The sequence below is a fragment of the Sturnus vulgaris genome, chromosome 7 (assembly GCF_052056855.1).
Source record: "Sturnus vulgaris isolate bStuVul1 chromosome 7, bStuVul1.hap1, whole genome shotgun sequence".
NCBI classification, from domain to species: domain Eukaryota; kingdom Metazoa; phylum Chordata; class Aves; order Passeriformes; family Sturnidae; genus Sturnus; species Sturnus vulgaris.
In genome coordinates, this window is record NC_142249.1 from 19,993,017 (window position 1) to 20,019,918 (window position 26,902).

Here is a 26,902-nt window from a genome sequence, read left to right on the forward strand (position 1 = left end):
AAGTTGCTTAGTTATTGCCAAGTAATTAAATTACTTTAAAACCAGTTGTTTTCTTACAGTAATAATCAAATACAGTATTAGTTCTGGCCCACTACATTTTTTGTATAAAGAATTCTGTGCATTTTTGATAGTGTTGGAAAGTTACTGCATGAAATTTGCTTTTAGATAGAAAATACTTGCAAATATGCACACCAGAGAACACTTAAAGTAACCATCCTGTTCTGTAATTTCCCATTCAGTGGGTTTTAGTTTCAAGAATAGGAATTATAGGAATTGAAGAAGTCCTTTTAATAAGTCTAGTACCTTTGGGTGGGCTTAAACTTCTGTCCTGTAAGGAAAGGTAGGTGGAGGTAAGGTCACTTTCATTTAATCTTATGATTGCAAATTCAACTTCATTTTTCTTGTTCTTTAGCGGAATATATTTGCAATATATTTTATTCCAGACAAAATTTATACTTGCATTAGTGATGAATTACAATCTTCCATCAGACTGTTCAGCCTATGGTTTTGTTTTTATGTGCTTATAAAATGTCAGTTTCCTTTAAAGTAAACTTCTTAAACCTGCAGCTTATATTTTTGCCACGTTGTTGCAGTAACAGGCACCTGCATGCCTTTTTCAGTGTAACAAGAGCAAGTTAGCGTAAAGAGGAAGTTAAATACTTTTTCAGCTGTATAAACACACTCGTGAGTAAACGTGTTCTTTTAATGGCTGAAGATTGTTTCTGTTTCTTGTAAATAAAGCATAAATGCCATCTTTAATAACACAGAAACAATTGTACGTGAGGTTTCCATTTTCAGAACTTTACAGATTTATTTCAGAATTTTGTATGTTAATCCTTGACTATTGCTGAAATCTGGTTTCCATAGAACACTGTGTCTAAAAATTTCAGATTGTCCTTTTCCTGCTAGCTGTTAAAGCCAGGGAGAAACTCAGTTTTACATTTAGTATTTATTAGAACATGTATTAATTAAGCGCTTATAATGAACAGCAAAGAAGTATTCACAGAATGCCATCACTTGCTCACTTGTACATAGTTACCTGCAGCAGCAGTTGGGAGACCAATCGCAGCTGCTTGCCCAGAGGTAGGAGGTGGTACTGACGCATCAGTGACTTTTAGACAGGGTTCAGAAAGTGCTCAGAATCAGGCTGACTGGGACTCTGAGGAACCTAATCTAATGAAAAATGTTCCTAGCTGTGGCAGAAGGAATGGACTGGAATGACCTCTAAGGGTCACTTCCAGCTCCAAGCAATCTGTGATTCTGTGAAAGTTTTTCTAAGGGTCCATTCTTTATCAGATGTGCATACAATCTTGTACTCTTTGTTCACATGTAAGAACCACCATGATTTTGCATGTTGCCTGAATTGTGCAGCTTGTTCATACTAGCATAGGGATTTAGCTGGTGTTCTGAACTCTGAATTTCCTACAGTCAAGCAGTTCAGTTTCATTTATGTTTTCCCTGTAACTCTTGAATAAGAGCTGTAAGATGTTATACCAAATTATTTATTTGCAAAGAAGTTTTTCATCCTGTCCTAACAATATGATTGGGCTTTTTATTCCTTTCTGTTTCCACAACTCTTTACTGGTTGTCTACTTTTTACTGAATGCTCATCTGTAGTGCTAAGTGCAGTGTTCCAACATTATATCCCAGATGGATAATAAAACAATTTCGCTTTCCTCAACAACAGCTCACTGTTATTCTCCAAAAACTTATTCATTGTAAATAGTCTTTCAGGTCCCTTGGGAAAAAGTGTGAATCAACTAGTGAACCCTGATGATGAATCTAACCTCTGAGCTTTTGCAGGGAGAAGATTTCATCATCTAAAGTCTTTTCTTTTGTAAAGCCCACTGTTTGCCAGCAAGCCTACAGTTCTGTGAATTGCTCAGAGGATCTCACACATTTGTGCATTAATATATGAAAAGACAAGCAATCTGCTAAGAGAGCTCAGACTTTACTACTTTGCTTTGTGGATGAATTTTCAAAACTCAAGCTTCATTCAAAGAAAATAATAGTCAGTCTAGTCTGTGTGGCACAGATACAGAGATATTCTCTTTGAATTGCAGTTTACCAGCAGAGCAACTGAAGTTTGCTGGTCTTAAGAATGTGATTTTATGTGTCATTGATTGCAGTAGCCATTGTCAAAAGAATAACTTGGAAAAAAGCGTGTCTGAAGGTAAATTTGAAGTCTGGCAATATCAAGGGTTTCCTGAGAAGGAAGGCATTGGTTACAGTAAGGCCTTTCTGGGTTTTCAGAAACAGCAAATACAGGTACAGTGTTCAATTGATCATGTGCTTTACCTGATTGCTAAGCTAAGAGCTATCGGGATTTCTGTCTGCTCTTTATTTGCACCTAGGAGAGTTTAATTTCTGTGCTCAGGTATTTTTTTTCTCCATCAGGATATGCATGTATTTTGCAGAGTCCTAAATATAGCATTCCAAGTAGTTTTATCACTCTAGTTAGAGAGCAACAGATAAAGGCTCAAAAAAATGTGGTGCTGTTGTTTTTACTGAGTCATAAATGTCTTGTTTCTCTTGTTTAAATCCAGAACAATGGACTGAAACTGAAATGTACATAAGGACACCATAAAACATTTTCCTTATTTGGAGTGTGGGTAAACATGATGGTGCTGGTAGTACAATGGGTTTCTTGGGGAAAAAAAATTAAAATCTGATCAAAACTGAATTAGAAGTAATAGTAGCCTAGCATAAATTGAGCCAGGTTTGTCATAAAATTAAAATCACTGTTGTTGAAACAATTTTACTTTGGTGGTTTAAATGATTCATCCAGAGGGGTTTTTTGGATGTTTTAATTGTATAATTGATTCTAATGTTACAGAAATTCTGATTTGTTCCATCAAACTGCATTCATTTAACAGTTGGAATTAGTGATTTGTAATTCTATTTTACAAACTGATGAAGCTTTGTTTCCTCAGGAAGTGTCACTGCAGCAGACTGCACAGCCTACATCAACAATAGTTCGTCCAGCATCGCTACAGGTTCCTAATGTACTGCTTACGAGTTCTGACTCAAGTGTTATTATTCAGCAGGCAATACCCTCACCAACTTCTAGTACTGTTATCACCCAAGCTCCATCATCTAACAGACCAATAGTGTAAGTCACATGAACCTTAGTAAAACGTTTTCTTGCAGAATTTGAAAATCTGACATTCAGTTACTGTTTCTGCAGTTATTGTATGAATTTGAGATGCTTTGGTGTAATGTGGTGCTTTACTACACATGAAACATTGGACTTATCACTACATGTGAGATATAATGCCATGTTCTCCACATCACTAAGTTCATATTTTTGATCTCCAAATAAATATTGCATTACACCTGTAAAGAAACAAACCAATTTAAAATAATGTGTAAATTTGTTCTCTTTCTGGATAAGTTTTCTTTTATATAGTTCATTCCTTTTTCAGTCCAGTTCCAGGTCCTTTTCCTCTGCTGTTACATCTTCCTAATGGACAAACCATGCCTGTTGCTATTCCTGCATCTATCACAAATTCTAATGTGCATGTCCCTGCTGCAGTTCCAGTAAGTAAGCATGATGCTATATTAATTTGAAAGTGGAGCAGATTTGCATAAGTGCAGCATAGAACTTAGTTTTAAGCACCTTGATAGCTGTTTTGGCTTCAGAGGGTAGTGCTGTCAAATGCTCTCTATTATGATAACATACTCAGGTTTTCTTCATTTTTATACTTTATCTGGTCAGCTTGTTAGACCTGTCACCATGGTGCCTAGTATCCCAGGAATCCCAGGGCCTTCCTCCCCACAGCCAGTGCAGTCTGAGGCTAAATTGGTAAGTGAAAAACTCCATTATTCCTCAAGAAGAATAACTTGAGAAATTAATTAAATTCTATTGCTTTTTGAAACAGCTTTAGTGTTCTTTTACTAGTCTAAATTCTGCAGGTACAAATTTAATAAAAACAGAGAAATAACAGCTGCATTTATTTTACAGTTCTTTCCAATTCCAGCCTATTTAGTTCCGTTCTTAATGGCTATTTTGCTCTTATTTTTAGTCATTCTTTTAAATAAATTAAATTTCTAACTAAACTCCTTCTTACTTCTTATATCAGAGAATCAGAAATGCTAGCTGGGAGAAAGACAAGATTAGTAGCATGTGAACACTTCCTTCAGAGAAGCAGAATGTTTCCTCCCAAAAGAATGATACTTCTTAAAAAACTCAGAAAAATGTGGTTTTTTTAATGTTTTCAGAATCTCAACCGAATATAGTCCATTTAGCAACTTTGCAATTAGATATGTAGTACTTATGTAGTTAACAAATTATTTTGTGTAGAGGTTGTTTCTGTTGCGTTGGGTGTTTTTGGGGGGAGTTGAAGATTATTTGGAAAATGCCTAAAACAAGAAAAAAATTGTTCAGGTTTTTGTTGGATTCGGGGGGGCTGTTCTTTTACTTATTATGAGTTACCATTTATGGTGGTAGTTTGAATCAATCAATTTATTGAAATATTTTATGCAGCATTAGGCAGTTGCTTCTCTTTTTTTATTTTTGTCTTATTTGTTCCAAGTGTTCTAAAGCAATAGAAAAATCTATTATTAAACGGTAATTAACCTATTTATAGATTTACAAGATGCTTCCATAAAAGTATCTATCCTGTGAAATAGTGTTCCTCTTCCTTCACCTCTTACTTTGTGCTAAAAGAGAAATCAGGAACACCTGCTAGATAAAATGTATTTTTCTGCATGGATATTGGTAAGTGGGAGGATGCCCTTAACATTCTTAGATATCTTATTTCTCTTGATCTAAACCTTTCTTTCCTTACCTGTTTTCTCAAGTCACAGTATGAAAACCAATGAGTCTGGTTTTTCTGGAGGTAAGGGATTCCAGTAGAGTTGAGCACACCTGTACCACATTGACCAAATACTGAAACTGCTGTGGAGAGGGGCACTGACTCTGCTAATGCTCTCACTTCTTCTTTCATTGCCCTGCTCTGTTGAACACAATGACTTTTGAAATAGTGTAGAGGAGGACATAAGGGAAGAAGGTCTGTTTGTGTTCATCCTTGCCCCCTAGGAACGGGAAAATGAATCTTTAATACCTCAGAAAATACTTAAATGTAACCAGCTCTTAACAAATTAATTTACCTTAAATTCAGGAGAGAAGAATGTAAAAAAAGTAAAAACAAGAACTGTTTTCTTAGAAGCTGAACATATTTTAGAGTCAGGAGACTCACACTCTTAATTCTGTTTGAATTGAAGGAATTGGTTCTAAATTTTAGATGGGCAAGAAATTAGGATTTTAAGCATAATCTCAGTGATTTACTCTTAGAGTGATTTAAAGGCAGAAAGGAAATACATGTATGTGGTGAAGACTTTGATCTCACGTTGGAGGAAGCAATCACTCAAATGCAAAGGAAAACAAAGATCATTAGACTTAAAATTTAACAGTCTCATTAGCCTTCTCGTTACAATTTAGCTAATATATGCACTTCAGTGATTGCTTGTCCTTTTTTTTAAGTGAGACTGTAAAAAGGGTATTTGCAGTATTTCCATGTTGCTTAATATGAAGCATGAGCAGAATTCAAGAATATCAGAATTATGTATATTCCTTATGCTCATTTACTTTTATATAGTGCCTATTCACAGAAATAAAAAACCTAATTTCTTATCCCTCTGAAAGTAAAGGAATTTAATGAGAAACTTAATGTTTATGTAGAAAAGCCTCCAAGAGTAAGACTAATTCATTGTACCATGGGATGTATTGGCAGATACGTGATGGTTTATTAACTGCAAAGTTCAATTTAATTTTTTTAATTTAAATCTTCGTGTTACCAAACCCTTTCTTTTCATATGTCTCTTAAAAATAATTTTGCTTGCTGCATACTAAATTCTGTGAAGGTCTACTAACCAGGTTTATTTTTCACTTGTGTTCCTGGTTAAGCCAACAGAAGACAATATTTAGTTTTACTGCTCAGTTTTCATTTCGTTCATTGTTCACATTTAATGTTGAAATATAAGCTATTACACAAAAATTTAATAAATGAACAGTGTATGTTTCATGTATTAACGGTGTACTGCAATTTGTGGATTTATTGGTATGCTTAAGTTAGCTGAACACTGGAACATGTCCTGTGTCCTTTTGCCTATTATGGCCATGTTTCTTCTTCATGTTGGGAGGCAGTTCTGAAGGGCAGAGGAGTCCAGGACATCCTTTAAGAAGTAAGTCTTAAAGGTGCAGGAGCAGGCTGTCCCCCCATGCTGAAAGATGAGCCAGCAGTGAAGATTGGCCTGGCTGAACAGAGAGCCTTGGCTGGAACACAGGAGAAAAACGGAAGTGTGTGACTTGTGGAAGGAAGGGGCAGGCACTTAGGAGGACTACATGGATGTTGTGAAGTTATGCAGGGCCAAAGCCCAGCTAAAACTTAATCTGATTACTGCTGTAAAAGATAACTAAATATATTTCTGTAAGTACATCAGCAGCAAAAGGAGGTCCAAGGAGAATCTCCATCCTTTATTGGATATGGGGGGAAACATAGTGACAAAGGATAAAGAAAAGCAGAAGTACTTAATACGCTTTTTTTACTTCAGTCTTTAATACTAAGACTAGTTCCTCTCTGAGTACCCAGCCCCTTGAGTTGGAAGACAGGCATATGGAGGAGAGCAAAGCCTCTGTAATCCAACCTGCTACAGCACTAAGATACACAGAAGGTTATGGGGCTGGATGGGATCCCAAGGGTACTGATGGACCTAGGGAAGAATCTCTGCAAAGCCACTTTAAATCATTTACAAGCAGCCCTGGTTAACTGGAGGTCCCGTGTGACCAGAGGTCAGTAAATGTGATGCTCATCTTCAGGAAGGGCTGGAAGGAGGATCCAGGGAACTGCAGGCCTGTCAGCTTGATCTCTGTACTGAGGAACATCATGGAGCAGATGATCTTGATCATCATAGCACACACAGAGCAACCAGGGTCAGATCCAGCCAGCATGGATCCATGACAGGCAGACTGCTTGACTGACGTGCTTGGCTTCTGTGACAAGGTGACCTACTTAGTGGATGAGGAAAATGCTGCCAGTGTTGTCTACATGGACTTTACTAAAGCCTTTGACACTGTTTGCCACAGAATTCTCCTGGGGAAACTGCTCATGGCTTAGACAGGTATAGTCTGCTGGGTAAAAAAACTGGCTAGGTGACCGAGTCCAAAAAGTGATGATAAATGGAGTTAAATCTGGTTGGTGGCAGTTACAAGTGGTGTTGCCCAGGGCACAGTCTTGGAGCCAGTTCTGCTTAGTATTTTTATCAATGTTTGGGACAAGGGAATGGGTGCTCCCTCAGTCAGTTTGCAGATGGCACCAAGTTGGGCAAGAGTGTTGGTCTGCAGGAGGGTAGGGAGGCTCTGCAGAGGGATCTGGACAGACTGAATCAGTGGGCTGAGGCCATTTGTATGAGGTTCTACATGGTGAAGTGCCAGGTGCTGCACTTGGGTCACAGCAATCCCAGGCAGCACCACAGGCTGCGGGCAGCTGGAAAGCTGCTGGTTAGAAAAGGACCTGGATGTGCTGGTCAGCAGCCAGCTTAATGTGACCCAGCACTGCCCAGGTGGCCAAGAAAACCAGTGGCATCTTGGCTTGTATCAGAACCAGTGGTAGTGTGACCAGGGATTGTCCCCCTGTACTCTGCAGTGCTGAAAACACACCTCGAGTGCTGTGTCCAGTTCGGGCTCATCACTGCAGGACAGACATTGAGGTCCTGGAGCATGTCCAGAGAAAGGCAATGGAGCAGGTGAAGGGTCTAGAGAGAAAGTCAGAGTGGCTGAGGGAGCTGGGGCTGTTTAGCCTGGAGAAAAAGCAGCTCAAGGGAGACCTCTTGCTCTCTACCTGGTGGAGCCAGGTCGGACATGGCCTCTTCTATATAGCAACTGATAATATGAGAGAAAACAACCTCAAGTTGCACCAGGGGAGGTTTAGATTGGATATTTAGGAAAAACTTCTTCTTGGAAAGGGTTGTCAAGTATTGGAACAGGCTGCCCAGGGAAGTGGTAAAGTCACTATCCCTGGAGGTGTTTAAATGACACGGAGATGTGACACTTAGGGTCATGGTTTAGTGGTGGACTTGGCAGTTCTGGGTTAATGGTCAGACTTGATCTTAAAGGTCTTTTACAGCCTAAACAATTTTATGAACCTGTGAAGTCTGTCAGCATAGTATTCTTAGTGTATTTTGAACAAAAGCCAGATGAAGGGGTGAAGCTGTGATGTTCCCTTCACAACATTCCCAGGAGTATAGATATTTGGATTTTTTTTGGCTGTTGCTTTATTTCTTACTTATTATTTGAGGAAAGTATTTGTTGTTCTTTATAGATGAACTTCGCAATCTCATGGATTTTTTCGTATTGCATTATAAAATATAAGAATAGAATAATAGCAATTAGAAAAACCATGCAGGAATAGATTTCTAACTTCCATGGGTATTTAAGTAAGTATGGTACTCTATGGGATGCAGAGTTTGGAAAGTTAGCATGGTTTATTTGTATCTCAAGGATTTTATCAGATCTGGTTTTGGCAGTTGCTTGAATCTCTCCTGTATTGAAAGACCATACTTGCTATTATGGTGTTCTGCATTTTCTATTATCATACCAAAATACTCTTTCAAGGTATTCCAAGTTGACACAGATGTGATAACTTCAGAGGTTGAGTAAAATTCCTGAAGAACTGGTTGTAGTAAATTTAATGTGAAATAGGACCAAGTTGTTGCATTGTTATCAGATCTAGAGAGCTGTCCTGCATAGAAGGTGCAGTTCTTTGTTTCGGATGGAATACCTGGCACAAACCAGGCACTTTGTTTTGTGCTTTGTGCTTTTCTTTGTGGAGGCTATTTCTGCATATTTCAAGGAGCTGACGCATTTTAGAGATTTATAGTAAGAAAAGACCTTTGTGTTCTGATTTCATTCCTCATTGCAGTCATTCATTTCACTCTTACTTGCTTACAAAAGGCTACTGTTTGTTTTTTATTTTTTTAAAGTGAACGTGAGAAGTAGTTAGATAGAAGTCAAATTAGAGGCTGTAGTGCTTGTTTCCTAATGCTCTGAAATTTAAATATGAATTTAGATAACTTCATTTCTGTATTTTTATTAACATGAGAACAACGCATTTTTATTTTGGTGAGTACCTGTTGTTGCCTTATGAGTTGCCAAATTGTACAAAGAAGAAATATATTTCTTCTTTATAAGTTCACGAATGGACTTTAGTAAAACAAATCGATATTTTAGTTTCTAAAATCTAAAATTTTAAATAACTGGCAGGAGATGTAGGTAATGGACATAGGATGCCTTCCTGTAGCATAGTTAACACTTTTCTTCAGCTGTCCTAGAAATAGTAAAACTCTTTAAGGATAAAGGAACTGAGGTACTTGCTGAGAATTTTTTCCCACAATGGACAGCTTTTGGAGACTTTTTACCTTTGCAAGTAGTCTCTCTTAAAGCATGTGAAAGGATTTTTATTAGAGTGTCCAAGTTTAATGCATAGTAATCAAAACTATGTATTTATTTCCATGTTTGATCAAGTTTTCAGTCTGAAGTGTCAAACTCCATCAGCATGGCAGTTTTGGTTATTGATGGGAAGCAATTTACTGAGGTGTCACCTCTAGAACTCTGTTCTTTGCTGAAATGGTCTTTTCTCTGGTTACTCTTCAGGTTGCCTGACATGAAACAGTTGCATTAATTCCATAGAGGAACAGTTGTACGTGGGAACAAGTTCACTGAGTAAAATAGCAGAGAGAAAAATGTATACCAACTGCAAGGACTAATAACTGGGAGGACAAGATAGGCATAAAAAAAGGAATACATAAAAGTGATGACAGACAAAATTTTAAAAATTGTCTGTGCAGTGAGCCAATCTTTAGGATTGGTGGCATTATTGCAGGAGGCTCTCGACTTAAACAGTTGACATTAAGTGAAAGAGTGCATTAAGCACAATCTTAGGGTCTTTTTCACCACAGAAACATACACAGTGCTTTATGTGTTTCAGTGCTGTAGAAGAATTGCATGAAATCAGATGGCATTTTTAATTTTATTTCCCTAATATTGAATTATGTCATGAACAGAGCTGGTCCATTCACAGCTATGAAAGGCACTGTTGCTATAGTTTTGAACATTCTTGGATCCTTTTTCCTTACCGCTTGTAGAACTGAAGTAAAAATGACTAGAGATTTTATTCAGACACAAGCTTGTCTTTTACTGCTTTTATTTTGGAAATATTCTTACATCTTATACCAAGAATGGCATTCAGTAGGAATAAAAATGAGCTTCAGATTTCTGCGGCACACTTAATATGAGTTGTCAGTTTTTCTGACATGATTCTGTATTTGTCGATATGCTAAAGAAACTAAACTTTCACATACTTTAGTAAAATCACATATATGTCAGTTTTGTGGAATTTTAGAGATGCTTAAAAGTAGATGCAATACATGTCTTAAAAAAAAAAAAGGCCAAAAAACTCAAACCCCCAAAAAAACTTCCTCACTAAGATAAGGATGCATTATTCTAAATAACTGTAGAATTGCTTCTGATGTTCTTATGAGAAGATCTGTAATTGTATGCTTGCTGTGTATGAAACATGAGCCTTGAGTTGCAGCTGTAAAACATCCTTTTTGAGTGTGCAGCTTGTCAGTACAAACTTAGCATTCAGACTCTTCAGCATGGATTGCAGAAGTTTCTGAAGAATTTCAGAATTACTTTAATATGAAATGTTTCCCATGATCTTCTCCTTTTCATGCAAAACTTTATGTCACAATCTGAAAAATACCTTGCACTCAGTAGGCAACCAGTAGATTTTTGCAGGAGGTTTCTACTGAGAAGTGACAGAGGGCAGCCTGGCAAATGTTCAGAAACTGACATTAACTTGCTGGAGCCCGGCATGGGACCTTGTGTTCAGCAGAATTCTTCTGACCTGTCTCTCTGCATGCCGAGCTAATCAGCAAACACCTAATGAGCCTACTCTCAAGAAACAGACCCTCTCACAACCTACTTCATTTTCATATGTTCTCTGGGGGTGGAGAGACAAGACTTCATAAGGACTGATGATGCTGCAAAGACCACAATAATGATAATTAACTTGCTGAATTTAGAAGATTATGCTGTTAATTAGTTGCAAAATAAAGATAAGTAATAGAGGAGCAGATGGTAGGATAACACCCAGGAGAAGGAGGGTTATTACTCTGATGAGCTTTTGTGGCAGATATGAAATATGGATCTGAGTTTTTCACAAATTGTTTCTGGAGTACATTATCTTGTTTCTGTGAGCTCTTGATGGAATGATGTAGTCCTACCAAATTTTGACAGATGTGGTGAGGATTTGTTTTCAAGGATATATATGAAAGATAAAACCTTGCTAATCAAGATTTTAAAAGCTATTAATCTATCTCAAAATACCAGTTTAAGTTGGCCTATAACCACATAATATCAAAAACCTCAGTTGTCACCAAGTTTCCCCACATGAAAATGGTTATATGCATTTATTCTAATATGTGTTTCTGTATTCTTGATTGTTACAAATGAGATTCTCATTGAATTCGGGGTAACTGTCTCCCTACTCACAAGAAGGACAACATCTGTATAGTATTTTACTCTAGCATTACTTTTTAAAATGTGAAACCTCTTAAACACACAGGCTGGAAATCTCTTTGTGAAAATCGGTAAACATTCCTCATATTTTCACAGTATGTCTGCATTTGTGGATAATTTAATCCTAACTACTTTAATTTCAACTTTTAGACTTTGCAATATGAAATTAAATCTAATTATTTCCTATTCCTGTTTTCATAGTACATTACACTTAACAATGTAATTCTCAAAAGGCTTATGAATTTACAGGATATAATGTTTAAATATTAGCATTACAGTAAGTAAAGTCAAGTCCAACTTTGTTTGCATGTCCTGGTGCAAACATATCAGTTACCATCATGGGCAAAACAGACTCGTCTTGAGGAAATCAATTTCATTTATTACCACGCACATCTGAGTAGCATAATGCACCCAAAACATAAAAACACCTTTCCCCCTTTTCTTCCTTGGCTTAACTCTTCTCTGCCTCCTGCCCCTCAGCAGCACAGGGGAAAGGGGAATGGTGGTTGTGGTCAGTTCCTCAGACATCTCTGCTGCTCCTTCCTCTGCCTGGGGAGGACTCCTCTCACTCTTTGCAGAATTACAGCATGGGCCAAGTTGGAAGAGACCACAGAGATCATCTGGTCCAACCCCACTGTCCCAGCAGGGCCATCCCCAGAGCACATGGCACAAGACTGCATCCTGAAGAGTTCTTGCCTATCTCCAGTGAGGGAAGCCTCACATCCTCTCTGGGCAATCTGTTCCAGTGCTTGCTTACCTGCACAGTGAAGTCTAAAACTCTCCTAGTATGACAGCTTGAAATAAAAGAGAGCATAGCCTTTAAATGATTTGTACTTTCACTGCTCTCTTGATTAGGACTGATGAAAATTTGTCACGTCCTGCCTAAGTTATGACAAAAGAAATACTTCTAAAGCAATTCAAGTCATAAATGAAAATACACTGCAAAAAATCTCATGCTAATAACATATAGAAAGATTATCGTCATATTGATGTTAAATACTTGCTTGTTTCTTTAAAAAAGATTTTTTTAAAAACTGACTTGGATGTGATGTTTCCCAGTCCTAGTAGTGGTTGTGTAGAAAATTTTACAATTTAGACACCAGGATTAGTTGAAGAGAGAGAGGAATCATCAACTTTGCAGTTGTTGCAGGGTAGATCATAGATCACAGTAATGTTGGACAGTTAGAAAACACTTAGGCCTGTTGGAGACAGGGACTGAAATTTTTTTGTCAGCCTGTTTTTCCGAGGAAATTAGGAAGGTACAAGTCAATTCTTGACTTTAATTAAAGCGTTAACTACCTAAGGGCTTTCAGTGCTGTACATATACTAAAAATTATGGACATATTATCTTAAAAATGTTTGTCATCCTGCCCTAATGCTTGCAGCTATCATAAATTTTTGTTGTTAACCTTGAGCACTGGGGAAACTGCAGTAAATTTGATTTGTGTCATTTTCTGAAGTATCATCTTCATTCTGGAAAACTTATGAAATTGATGCAATAAATGAGGTGAGGAACAGCTCTTTCAGCTGTTGGGATTTGCTCCCAATTTTCATGTTCACTTGAATGGTTCCTGTCTGGTGTAATGTGCTGCTGATTCAATCCAGAGCAATCACTACAGAACAGATTTGCTACAGAAGTCACTGGCTAAAGTTGCCTTAATAGCAGGGCAGTAGAGGGGTGTTGGAGTTTCTTGGTTCCTCTGTTAGGATACCTACTGGTGCTGGCTATGTGCTACCAAATCCATCTAGTTGATGGTAACTTGCCATATTTCAAACCTGAAAATTTTTTGCAGTTCTGACAGAGGTAATCTGCAATCTGTTGTTTTAATTGTAGCATAGGATCCAGGAAAGCCTGTCACCACGGAAGGTAGGAGAGAGCTGTTACTATATTCCAGTCACTTAATTGTTGGGAGACCTTGGATACTGCAGTTTATAGAGAATATCTGCATAAATAGGTGCAAAGTTTTCTTTTTATTCTGAGCTAGGCAAATGCTGCCTCTCTTTAGTATTCTTAAGACATTCTATTAATGTTAGTGTGTGGGCAACACTTCATATTTAAAAATACGATATTACAAGTTATCAGAATTTCCAAACTTACATGTTTAAGTCGTTAATCTTTTCTTAAACTTGTACTGAATTCTTAAAAAGTCTGGTGCTCAACAGAAAAAAAATTTCCAGCACCGTTTGTCTAGTAAGGTAAATTCTTCAGTAAAACAAAAAAAATCATGATAAATTGTACAGTGTTCATGGCATTTTAAGAAAGGATCTGGAATTGCAAGCAGTTGTATCTGCTGAAGCTGGGCACTTTGTTACTTAAGATTAAGAAATCGCTTTAAATAGAATATATTATATTACAGTTTTAATAGGTTTTGCCAAAAATTGAATGAAATATTTTTCAACAGGCAGTCAATAAAATACTTTAAAGTCGTCCATCAGGTTGTCAGTAACTCTTGGGTGTATTATATACAGCTGAACTTGCATATTACTGTTGGTCGTAGTGACTGTGTGCAATAGAGGAAGAACATCAAACCTTTTTGCAGTTTTTTTACTGCAAAGTAGCATGCTGTAGTAGTTATCTTGCATATTTCTACATAATCTTTTTATCTTGCATATTTCTACATAAATAATCTTTACATATAACATGAAGCTTCTTAGAAATTTGTACATCATTAAGATGCTTCAGCAAAGATCTTGGCTGTTATTTAATTACCCGTAGGAAGGATTGTAGAAGTGAGTATTTGTAAAGACCATGAATTAGCAGAGGTATAACAAGCTATTTAAAAATGAATAGAGATAGAGAACACCAGAATTTTTAAAATGGGAAGATGTGTATGTTCTGGTTGTTGCCTCTTTTCCTTCATGTGTCATCATTACTCTTTTGGTACTACCAGCTTCAGCAAATGTTTATGGCCTTCCACTCTCCTGTTTCTTGGTACAATTCGCTACATTCAGATGAGGCTTTCTGTTTACTTCTCCAACGGTTTTACCATCCTTCTCTTTCTGGGATCTTAAGTAAACCTTGTTGCTGTTGTCATGTTTGCAGAAGTCTACCCCCTGTTTTTAGGTATATGCCTAGGTCACTGTTGAAAACCTGTAAAAAGAAACAACTGTTTAAGAGTTGGACTTCCTGTTTCCAAAGTGGAAGTAACTGCTTATATAAATGATTAATCGTTCAAGTTAGCGTGATAGAATATTTCTTTCCTTTTTCTTCTTTTTTTTCTGCTTTCAGAGATTGAAAGCAGCCTTGACCCAGCAGCACCCTCAGGTAACAAATGGAGATACTGCCAAGGGACATGCAAGTGGGTTGGTTAGGACTCAGTCAGAGGAGGCACGACCACAGTCACTACAACAGCCTGCAACTTCAACAACTGAAACACCGGTATGACAGGAGTGGGCATGTGCCTCCTACCTCCTCCTTTTATTTTGCAAATACATATAGTTTTTTCTATACTCTTGGTTTCTAAAATAGAGATGAACAGACTCCTACTCAATAGCTCTACAGCAGTAAAATGTTTACAGGTCTTACTTGTTCTTAAATGCTTCTAAAAATCTATTGTCCAGGATGATGATTTCAAAACACGTAGTATCTATCTGCACAAATTTAGAACTAAGTCCTGGTTTCTGGAGTTCATTGATAAGAGGTTCTGTGGTAGCTGAAATTTGTACAGCTGGTCAGTATATATTTGAAAAAATGAGTGCTTTTATTTTGTGTTTCTGTTGCATCTGTTTTATGTTTATTTACTATCATAAATGTGCTTAGGAATTTTTTATTGCATCAGGTATTATGCTTATGTTAATTTGCTTGAAGGATCTTTTCTGGGCTGCCACAGAAGAGTTTCAGCTGTGTGATGAAGTGTACTTCATCATCTCAGGCTCTGCAAGGGGGCTTTGGTTTTAGGTGTGATTTGTTGTCCTTTTGGGACGATACTTCAGAACAGGGGAGTAAAAGGCAAAACCTCTGAGTCAGACTGGAAGTGGGCATGCTGCTGGAGGAAGAATACACTTCTGGTGAATCCTGGAGGATTGCAGCTGTTCTATTTCTAAAAACCTCATGGAATGTGTTCTCAAAATGCTTTTTAAAATCCGAAAGAGTTATTTTCACAATTTGAAGCATAATATTAATTTTATAAAAGCTACATACCTGGCCCAGAACTGACAGGACTTAACATCTGTAATGAAAGCCTCATTCTTACACTGGCCAGTGAAATCAAGTAATTTATCGAAACAAATACGTTTGGAACAGAAGAGGGGAAAAAAGTGACCCATTGTAAAAGGATCTCTTTCTTAAGACTGTTCCCCCATACTGCCTTGAAGTTTTTTTAAAGAATATTTTCATAATATCACATAGCAGAATTTTCAAGATGAAAATTGCTGTTTGATTGTTTTAGAGTTATTTTACAATTAGTATTAATCAAAAATAGCAAGTGTTTAATTCTTAAAACACTGATTTGAATTCCCAGGGGGTTTTTATTCTTAGCTATTTAGAATTAATGCCAAATTGATATACCAGCTGATATATGTTTGGGGTTTTTAATTTAAAAATAAAACTTTCTTGCTAGGCGAGACTGAATGTGAAGATGCACCTGTGAATGTCACATAGACAGTTACATTCTGTCTGTCTTGTCTCTTTAAGGGACTTTTAGAACCACTACATTGCATTAAATCTTTGTCTAGGTTCTGTATACAACTGTGAAATGAGTATAATATATAATTGAAAGTATAGAAGTATTTTGATACTGTTATGTAATGTGGGTAGATTAAGGGAAATTGTTATTCAGTGGTGGGGATCACATCAACGAGTAGGAAATTGCTATTTGGAGATCCAGGGATCAGGGAGTCTCAGCACTGCCAGCATTTGTCAAACAGCTTCTGTGTGATGGGCAGAAGCAATTGTGTCATTTTTCAGTTGTGACTAGGTGTGTGGGAAGAGTCAAAAATAGAAAATTCATTTCCCACTAAATGTAGCTTGAAAGCTATTTTGGATGTAATACATTACTGTGAGATGATCAGGAGTGTAAGTACGGGTAAAAGTTTTTAAAAGAGTAGAGTAGAGTTTAATAAGCACAGCTTTCAAAAAACATGTGTGTAACCTGAATGTATTTAGAAATGCCCTGAATGCTTTTCTCAAGCTGTAATAGCTATTTATACCAGTGCTGTAGGTTAAGTCACGACTGTTTGCAGGCATCACCAGCTCAGCCTACGCCACAAACACCAAATACAGGCGGTCGGCGAAGAAGAGCTGCCAATGAAGACCCTGATGAGAAAAGGAGAAAGTTCCTGGAGAGAAACCGGGCTGCTGCTTCCAGGTGCCGGCAGAAACGGAAAGTCTGGGTGCAGTCATTGGAGAAAAAAGCTGAGGACCTGAGCTCACTAAATGGCCAGTTACAGGTATACTTTTTATTTCACGAAAAAAGTACTAAGTTTTTGTTCTTACATAGTGATCCTTGATCAGTGGAACTTAAAACTTTGCATGAAATCTGAAACAAAAATGTTTTTATGACTGGTGGCTTAACTCAGGCTTAAAATTAATTGCATAGAGCAGTAAAATTAGAGGATAAGAGCATATTCATATTTCAAGACATGTAAATTTGAGGATTATACCCTTCTATCACTTATTCCATTTGAAGGACCTGTCAGACTATGATACTAAACTGAGACGACAAGATGCGTTGGACTAAACATATAATAGTCTTACCTTGAACACATCTTGCTCTTAATTTGTATCAGAGCCTGAGTTATTTGAGTAAGTCTTGGGCTTATTTCCTTTGGTTCTTTTTAACTTCACTTCTTTTTCCTTTAAAGTGAATGTAATGCTTGTGAAAGGTACCAGGTTGACATCAGTGGATACTGAGGGCCTCTTTTGTCCGCAGAATGGGTATGGCAGTGGCAATGCAAGTTTTTACCACTGCCACCTAAATCCTATAGAGGTGAAGTGTGCTGTAAGAGGGTAGGGCCAGTGTATGTTGCAGGTCACTTTTCACCTCATCTGATTTCAGAAAGTTGTCGTGTGAATGTACTTTTCCCCCGTAGAATAATCCATGATCCTTTTGTTTAAACTACTAATAAATGTTAAAGCATACTTTCCTAATGTTTTCCAGCAGCATGTTAAAAATTGGCACAAATTACTGTTTTCAAAATAAAAGTGTAAAAGTTTCATTTTGAAGTTGCTGAAAGGAAAAACAGTGTAATTCCTAATTTGATATGTTAAAGTGTCACTTGTTTTTCTTCATCAGAGCTGTTCACTGAGTCAAATTCACAGATCGTCATCTTCCTATGAAAACTCACCTCTCGTGCTGTTTGGTGTAGAAAACACCACAATTTGATCAACAGGAAAGTAGGGTGTGGTGAGGTCATCTATCATGTAATCAAAATTAGTCTTTCAGTCATGTTCATATCTTTAAAAATACTCAGCATCCCAATACCCTGAAATGTAAAAGATTCCTACCTAAGCCCATACTATGAAATGGTTTCCTGTGTTTCAAGAATCATAACACTCTGCACAAGCACTAGTTAAATTTCATGCAAATATGTATTCTTCTCAAAGCTGTTCACAGTCTTTAGGCATATTCATTTAATGCACAGTCCTCAATGAAGTCCATTAATTACATAATTATATATAGCACTGTAGTTTAAATAAACAGAGAAGGGAGTGAAGAAGAATGAAAAAAAAATTAGCCATAATTCAGTTCTTTAGTGAAAGTAATCTTTGGTATCATGTGAACTGACTTTCACATATACATACCAAGTTTTATAACATAAAAATCACGTAAGTACCATAAGCAAAAGGTTTCCAAGTGTTAATTCAATAAAAGTGAATTCAAGAAAGATTTTTCTCACAGTCCACCAAAAGCAAAACTGTCAACTGTAAAGAATAGAATAACTTGAAAAGAAAATTTAATATCAGAGAAATAATTACACTGTACTTTATGTGAAAACATTAATCAACCCTGTATTTCCATAATAGAAACTTGACAGACTAACACAGCTGATCAGCAGAGTGGGCAGTTATGGTTACTTATTTTATATTTAATAGAAAATGTAGTAAGTTTGGAGTTTTGCCTTAATGCAGGTTTATAGATTGTGTTTGGGTTAGGAGTTCATATTTTCTTTAACATCTAAGTGGCCTAATCAGCTGAAGTTACCAAGGTGTCCCATTTCCAGAAGCAGGTTCATACCAAAACGCCTGCGTTGCTTCATGTAACAATTCTGCCTCCTCTCAATGCTGTTACTGGCTTTCTTGTAATGTCTGTGTCAGAGATTCCCATGTCAGTGTGAAGGTTTTTAAGACTGGAAGCTCACTAACAGTATGGATTTTGAAGAGGTTTACTTGGTTGATGTATTTATTTTGCTCTGTAGATTAACTTCTATCAAGTTCTTTTAAATATTTGAAGGTAACTTAATTTTTAAGCAGTATTTTTCAAATATTTGTTTAAGGGAAAATTTCCATCTATTACCTCACTAGTAACATATATAGGTTAGGTAGACTGTCTTTATTATAGGCTCTGCTGTGTAAGTTTTCTTCGTGTTTCCAACATTTTGAAGTTTATTTACTGTTTTGATTTTTGAGGAGTGTATTTTGTATTAATTGTTGACTTGTTTATTGATTTTAAATTTTATTCACCACCTTGTGTGGCCTCTGTGCCTTGCACAGTCCTGCAGGGTTTAAGAAGGTATTGACAATGTCCACAGTGGCCACTGAGCCACACTGCAGGATCAGATGCTGAAGTGCATTATATGTTCTGTATTTGGTCCCTGTTGCTTTAATAGTCTTAGAGGGTGAAGCTTTAGAAGAATGGCCTGTCTTCCTCATGAGGTCACAGTGGGTTTTCAGTGAGCAGCAATCAAGTGATGGCTTGTACTGATGCTGCAGAAGCTGTTTAGGAAGGCTATATTATGCAAGTATGCCCATAAGTAAAGATCCTTTCCCATAGAGGAAGTTGTCCAAAAAGAAACAGGAAGAATGCTGTTTAACTCAGCCACAGGCTATCCCTATCCCCAAAAGTCATATTTACCTGCCTTTGATGATACTTTGAGTAATAACATATCACAAATGTTGTCCCACGCCATGCTGAATAAGGGTTGATGTGGTCCCATGGTCCCACTATTATATCTGCATTTTGGGTGCAAGGAGGAATAGGCAGATACAGAAGAATGTGTCATGTACTGTGTCTTCCCTTCATAAGAATGCAGAAGGGAAAGCATCTTATGAAAGATGGAATGCAGGTACAAGTCAATACACTTTCCTCCAGAAACCTGCTTTCTAAACCTGAGTTCTAAACAGCCCCCCTATTAGCTGGAAATGGTTCTTACTGGTAATACATAAAGGCAACCATAGATGGTCTTTCTGTGACATTCCCCATGCATGTGTCTAGCAGACAGAACTCTGGTCTAGTGTCAGGAGCTGTGTGTGCTTTGTATCTAGTACTGTTGGCACAAGTGTTCTTGTTATGGAACATACAGCTACCATTGTTCTAGAGATACCTCAATCTCTTTTACTTAGGAATGCTGATCCATGTTTTTCAAGTTTGCTTTAATGTAAGATAATGTATTTGCCTTTTGTATTTATGCTAGCAGCAGTCTTAATATTTTTGGAAGAGCTGACATTGCTCTACAAACTCTCTTACAGAAGTTTTTCATAATCATATAATCTTAGCTCCACAGATGAACAGCAACTTCATACTTACATGTGCTGTTTGCATGTAAAATTCTTCCCTAAAATGTGGGCAACAAGATAGAAGACTTCTGCAAACCTTTTCCTGATTGCCAGAGTTCCATTGAACTAACAGAACTATATTTCATAGTCTTGGACATTGTTGCTTCTCTAGGTTATCAAGTGTCTCAAAACTACCTAAGTGTGGTTTTTTTTCTATCCAACCTGTGTCAGTTCTGTTCAGCTGCCTCTGTGGTATCAAGATTTGTGGCTCCTCAGCAAATTACATGGTGAACTAAGGGCAGACAGAGCTGGAGGCAGTAGTCCTGTGCTTTCTTAACAGCCTGAGGTTTCAGGACATGTAATGCCACCTCGTAGAGAATTTGTGGAGCTTTTTGGTTGGGTTTCTTTCGTTGCAAATCTTTTTGTTTGCAGTCACATTTTTCTTTCGTTATAAATGTCTGTGAAGTCAGATTTTTGACATCTTTCAGCTTTTGCTTTTAATAAAAAGTTTCTAAAGGGTATTCTGCACATAGAAGGATGGAATAGAGAAGGAGACCATAAGAGGATTTTGCAGGTATAAAGGCTTGAAATTTGTTGTCTTCTAAATGGAGAGAGAGAGAGGACACAAAACAGGAGCTTTTCTTTGAACAGTCTGATATTTTAGTTACTTTGTGTAATTAAACCTATTAAGTTCTGTTCTGGAAGAACTGTGTTCTTTTGGAATCCTTTAACTTCTAATTTATCTCATCTCTGACTGCATTGCGTTATTTCTTGCTTGCAAGTAAATAAGTTGACTTTCTTGTAGTTTATTTTGCAGATAATTTCAGATGCAATTCAGTTTTCCTCTGTTGGCTTTTTTCTTTAACTTGCTCCTAAATGCATAAACATAAGCATGTACTAAATAATTATGTCACATGTGTGGTATATTACAATAATATGCAAAGCTTCTTATACTTGAAGCAACTTCAAGTGTTAATAGAAAAAATTTATATTCAAAATAAAATAACCCATGAAAAACACATATTGTGTCCAGACACAGGGATCACAAAGCATTACAGGTAATTTGATTCATAAATATTTTTCTATTCTGCAAAGTAAAAATGGTTCTATCAAAATTCCATATCATTCTTAATTTGGATTGTCACATGTAATGCAGTTACCTAGCACTCCTCATCTCTAGACACCAGGCTGCTTTCCAGGGAAGGTAAGTATTGCTGTCCTCCAGTTTACAAATGGGGAAGGTGGAACACAAAGCAGTGAAATGACCTTGCTCAAGGTCACCCAGTAGTGGAAAGGCAGAGTCTGGAAATGAAGCCAGGCACTGGATTGTGCAGGTGCTGTCTCTTAGATTGCACTCTGCTTTAGCGACACAAGCTGGCATCTCCGGATCTTGTCATTATTATCAATGATTCCTTCAGAGAACATGTTTATGTATGGCTGCCAAAATAAGAATCAGTCTGGAGATCAACCAATATTTGCTACATTATTTTACAGTACATAAGATTTTTTTTTTGAAGTCCAAGTATAAATAGAGTCACTAAAAAATTACTCTGCATTGGCTTTTTGAATTTTCTTTTATATTTCTCCCTTTTTTAATGTTGGCTGTGACATCTGTTAAAATGCGTGTAGCTAAATGTAGTTTTACTCTGATTAGAATTCATCACAAACCCTTCCAGAAGAGTCTCACAGTAGCTGGATCATGTGAATGAGTAGACTCTGCATCTGCAAACTGAAAAACACATGTTTTTTTAAAAAACCCAAGCATTTCCCAGTTAATGTAACAAAGCTAACCAAGTTTCAGCTAGTATTTGCATTTTCTAAGATAAAACAAATATATACATATTTGCAATATGTACTGAATGGAAGCTTCTTGTATTTCAGCTACCCCTAAATGAAGAACTGAAAATCCTATAAAACTTAATGCTTACGTTCAAAACGTGTGTAGTTTGAGCCTGGTAAAGTACATAACTTTCTTCTCCTTTAGAATGAAGTCACCCTGCTGAGAAATGAAGTGGCACAGCTGAAACAGCTTCTTCTGGCTCATAAAGATTGCCCTGTAACTGCCATGCAGAAGAAATCTGGCTATCATAGTGAGTAATGTTCCATTACCTGTAGCCTGAGGCTGCATCAATGAAATACTGCCAAAATGAATTGAGTGAGCATTAAAATTGAGAGGTGCAGTTCTAATATTACATATATTGCATTAAAGATCTTTTTTATATAATCTTGAAGTTATTGGAAGACGGGAATTAATATATGATATTTAAAAATATATGTTTAAGTCAGAATGGAATTGTTGCATATCATTCAACGGTTTATGTTGATTTAACGAATGCATATTATAATTACCATTTAAGGACTAGGGGTTACTACACTTGCTTTGGAAAATGTAATTAAAGTATTAAGAACACATGATAAACCATTTTTTATACTTTATCGCAGCCTAATACAGCGAAAGGTCCTTGTGGCTGTTTTCCTTTCATTGTAATGAGATTTCAGTGGAGGTACTATAACAGCTGTCCTCATTTACCATAACATCCAGGATCAGTCGAGCCATTAAAATAATCAGATGCAGGTTCATGGCTTCTACTGTACAATGTCTTCTAGATTGTTTTGATATCCACATTAAGTGACTGCTTTTCTATAGAGAGGGTGTTTTAAAAAACAGTTCTGTTATTGAGGGGAATACTGACACTGTCAATACCAATATTTTCTAATCCATATTTTTATTTTTAGTTGTTCTCTTGACTTTTCATCCTTCCAGCATTTTAAAGGTTAATTATGCTTTCCTGACTTGTAGCTTCCTTTTTGGCTGTGATACACAGTGCCAGAACCAGCTGCTGCTGCTGTAGAATAAATGGCCAATTTTGTCCATTGTACACAAATTTGTTACAAATAACTGAGCTGGGAATGCATTAGGCAACATTCATAATATATAACCCACAGCTTTCGTTTTTATGATTTAGTGATATTTCAAGATATTTGTAAATGTGAAGATTGTTTCTGCCATATGTAGCCACTTCATTTTAATTTGCCAGTGTCAGTAATTCAGGAGAATAAAGGAACATTTTGTACTGCATGCAAACAGATCCTCAGGTGCTTGCGATAAAACTTAATAGCCACCATCTTTACTTGTAGTCATTGTAAGCAATTTCATCAGAATGGGCAATATTTTTTAATTTAAAAGATTCAGGAGATTTAGCAACTCTGTATTGCCATATATATTTAGAATACTGATTTTGTCAGTTTTGAGCTTGTAAATCTTGGTCCTTTGATCTCCAGTCATTTTGACAAGACAGAAAATAGCATCTCGGAGTAAATTGGAACAGTATAGAAATACGTTTGGGATTTATATTAACAATGATTGCTGCAGGGATGAGGCCATTATGGCTCCCATCTGACAGAACAACATAATTTCATACAGAAGCTACTAGGGGATAGCATTATGCATGCAAGGTTTTTAACAAAAAAAAAAAAAAAAAAAAGGCAAAACACTGTAAGTTTCTTGAATTTTGATGCTTTGAGGATTCATGTTCCTGAATTGGGATGTAAAATATTTCATTGTAAGTTATCAACTGTCAAGGTGATTCCATGCCAAGGATTTCTTTGTTGAAGGATTAGTGAATGGCCTGTCTAGTAGAGCTTGTTTTCAGCCCTCAGTAAAGGACTATAATGCTTCTGATTTAGTAAAGAATAGAAAATGAATCAGACCTAAAGTACTAATCAGTGGCAAAAGCCTACATTTAGAAAAAAATAGTATTACACAAGGAAATTGGAAGCATATCTCAGTTTCTTGAAAATTGTTTTGAAAGTAAAAGCTTAACATGAATGATAGTTTTAATGCCATCCTTCTGAAAGGATTCTTTCACATTATCTCTGCATGAATATTGTTAGGAAAGCATGTTGGCTAAGTGACATACCCACAGTACAGTTTATAAGAGGAAAAAATTATTTCAGTCAGTATGTTCCTGAAAATTGCATTCTTATAAAATATATTTAAACATATTACATTCATCAAATAATCAAAGTTGAATTGCTTCAAAAATGTAGGGAGTGGTTTAACAGTCTTCTTGTCTCTGTGGAAGAAATTGAAGACCCCAGCTTAAAGAGCTCCTGCAGTGCTAAATATTGTGCAGTGCTAAATATTGTGCACTGCATAGACCACGGTATAACAATTTGATAACTTTTCATAAATTTGTTCCTCTTAAATAGGAACAAATAATCTATCACTTGGCCCTTATTTTTACATGTCTTTTAAGATCTTTTGTATTTCCCAGGCACATTTTTTTTTCTCAGCCCTTTCTTCTAAAATTGTTTTGGGGATCACATTTTCCTTATTTTGAAGTCTTGTGCCTGCTTCAAAAGACGGTGTCATCAAGACAGAGGAACCAGAAAAATGTATACTGTACTTTGAGTCAGCCTCAAAAAAACTCAGTCAGCTTAAACTTTTTTATTTTCCAGAGAGGGATGCTGTTGGTTCTGACTGCATCTTCAGCTGTGGTGGGGAAATACAAGAAATCTAGATGCTGTTCATTTGTTTTTCATGTTATCTTCTATACTAGATAATTTCCAGAAGTCTTCTACAATACTCCTGAATTTTGTCAGGATTTTTCTGGGCTTGTAGTAGGACAAAGGTGAAAATTGGTGAGAAGAAAATGTGTTGTGGTATTCAGAGGGTTGGGTTTTTTTTAAGGCAGAAGGAGTTTTTTAGGGGGTTTTTTCATATTTTTGACAAGGACATCATAATATTCAAGAACATTTGTTCAAACGGAATATAAAAGAAGATAAATAGAGGCTGTGGTGTAAGCGGTGCTAAATGGGGGGCATTGTGTTCTTTCTGTAGCTAGTTTTAAAAAGGAAGATAGAAGGTGACTAACCAGTTTCAGACCTTGAATGATTTGAACCTCTTAAACCACTGTGTTCCTGCAGCCTGTTCTGGACAGGCAGTGCTTTTTCAGTGCCTGCAGGGAATATTCACAAAGGGCAATTCCCTGGAAAAAAGCATTTCTAGGCCTAGGTCCCGCTGTAGTCCCTGAATGGCCTGATGAGAATTACCATGAGGCTTCTTCCTTGTTAGTGATTATCAGAGGAGTGAAAGGAATTCAGGATCATGTCAGTGCTTGTGTCCTCGCTCCTGTTTTGGTGTGTGTTTTTTTCTTCTGAAGACTGAAATCCCACCCTCTTTGTTTGCTTACCTTACTGAAAGCTGTTGGTAAGCAATGTTTTCCAATACTGCTGGTAAGAAGCAAATATCAGCAATGTTTGACTACTCCAAAAGGGTACGTTTTAGTATGTCCTCAAAAGTCTGTGCCTGTTTTGGTGCTCTTTAAATCTTTCCTATAGCCCAGTCTAACCCACATTGTGTTCCATATCCAAAGTGGCTTGCTCCTCCTGACACAGCCTATCTAGGAACTATGGAGCCTTCAGGAAAGTTTGTATGATGTAGCTCTGTAAATTTTCAGCCTTCTAATATACAGCAAGCATCATTTCTGTGAATTAATTTCTAATTTTCCTTGATTTGAGGCAAAGCTGGGGGAGCCATTAAAAAGCTAAAATGCTTCTACTTTTATTTTAACATTGTTAGCTACAGTATGATTCTATTATGTATCAGTTGCACTCTTGAAATCACAGTCCTGGCAATTCTTTGATCAAATAAGAAAAAAAAAAATCTGTCAGAATTTAAGTATTACTTTCCTGTGTTCTTCTAAAAGCCATGAAAATACATTGAAGAAAATTCAAATAGTTATTCTTTAGGATGTGTCACTTCATTTCTAAGTATTGGTTTGTAGTTATTGCAAGGATTTATGCTTCCAGTCCAGTTTATTACCGTAAATTAGTGTTAGGTCTATGTCTTATATAATCACCTATCTGTTGTGAGCTCCCCCTCTCTGGCCCCTGGCATCTGAAAATACCTTAATTGTGTACTTTTGTGTCTTCAGCACAGCGTGTTTGTTTATCTGCTCTGTGATATGATCACTGCTCTTGTACATTGGCAGTCATCTCTCTACTCATAACTGTTTCTTAACACTGCTTATAGGATCTTCCAGATCCCATCAAAGTCAGAAAACCAGGCCTTTCTCATGTTCTTTACCATTGTGATATTACTACAGACATTTCTTTTGAGTTAAGAAATATATGTTAAGGGAGATAGAACAGTGAAAGACATTTTCTTCTCTCTGGCTGAAAGATAGTGATCTACTTTAACTGCTTCTTTATCTCTGGCTCATAGCATTTAAAATTAACCATTTTTATTGAGTATGAGGAGGTTTTGGATGACACAGACATTGGGAATCAGCAAAAGAAGCTGATAGGAAGATTGAGGTTCATAGGACAATAGCAGCAGTTCTGAAGAGGAGGAGCAGGTGTTACAGCAGAGAGACTGTATTTGATACATGTCATCCCACTTGCTGCCATTTCATTCTGTCTGAGGAAAAAATATGCTGCTCTCCTAATTAGTAATGGAGTATTTTTCAGGAAGTGGCACTAGAGTTTCTATTTTTAAGAAAATTTGCATGTGTTCCTTCTTGCTTGTTTTTACATGAGATCTTTTAGGTCTTGAGGTATGGTAAAGATGACATCCTGTTGAACACTTTTAACTGAATTGACGCTTGTTTGTATTCTTTTCTGTTCTTGAATGGGCAAACTCTTCTAAGGGTCACAAATGCCTT

At 36.7% G+C, this 26,902-nt stretch overlaps 1 protein-coding gene and 1 long non-coding RNA gene across 10 annotated transcripts in view; one reads left to right on the forward strand and one right to left on the reverse strand.

Annotated features, from left to right (window-relative positions):
• Positions 1-26,902, forward strand: part of ATF2 (activating transcription factor 2) — a 49,012-nt gene that overhangs the window by 17,668 nt on the left and 4,442 nt on the right. For 5 of the 9 annotated variants that reach the window (XM_014880180.2, XM_014880181.2, XM_088168014.1 and 2 more), the window contains 6 exons: positions 2,934-3,112; positions 3,426-3,540; positions 3,719-3,805; positions 14,811-14,960; positions 16,763-16,969; positions 22,219-22,324. In XM_014880180.2, coding sequence (XP_014735666.1) covers positions 2,934-3,112; positions 3,426-3,540; positions 3,719-3,805; positions 14,811-14,960; positions 16,763-16,969; positions 22,219-22,324 — 844 coding nt within the window. Of the gene's footprint in view, positions 1-2,933; positions 3,113-3,425; positions 3,541-3,718; positions 3,806-14,810; positions 14,961-16,762; positions 16,970-22,218; positions 22,333-26,902 lie in introns of those variants that run through there. The other 4 variants (XM_088168016.1, XM_088168017.1, XM_088168018.1 and 1 more) reach the window with 2 other exon arrangements.
• On the reverse strand, positions 14,137-22,274 carry LOC148223194 (uncharacterized). The gene is made up of 2 exons (XR_015804827.1): positions 22,163-22,274; positions 14,137-21,963 (listed from the first exon to the last, which is right to left on the reverse strand). It is a non-coding gene; the product is annotated as an uncharacterized LOC148223194 (long non-coding RNA).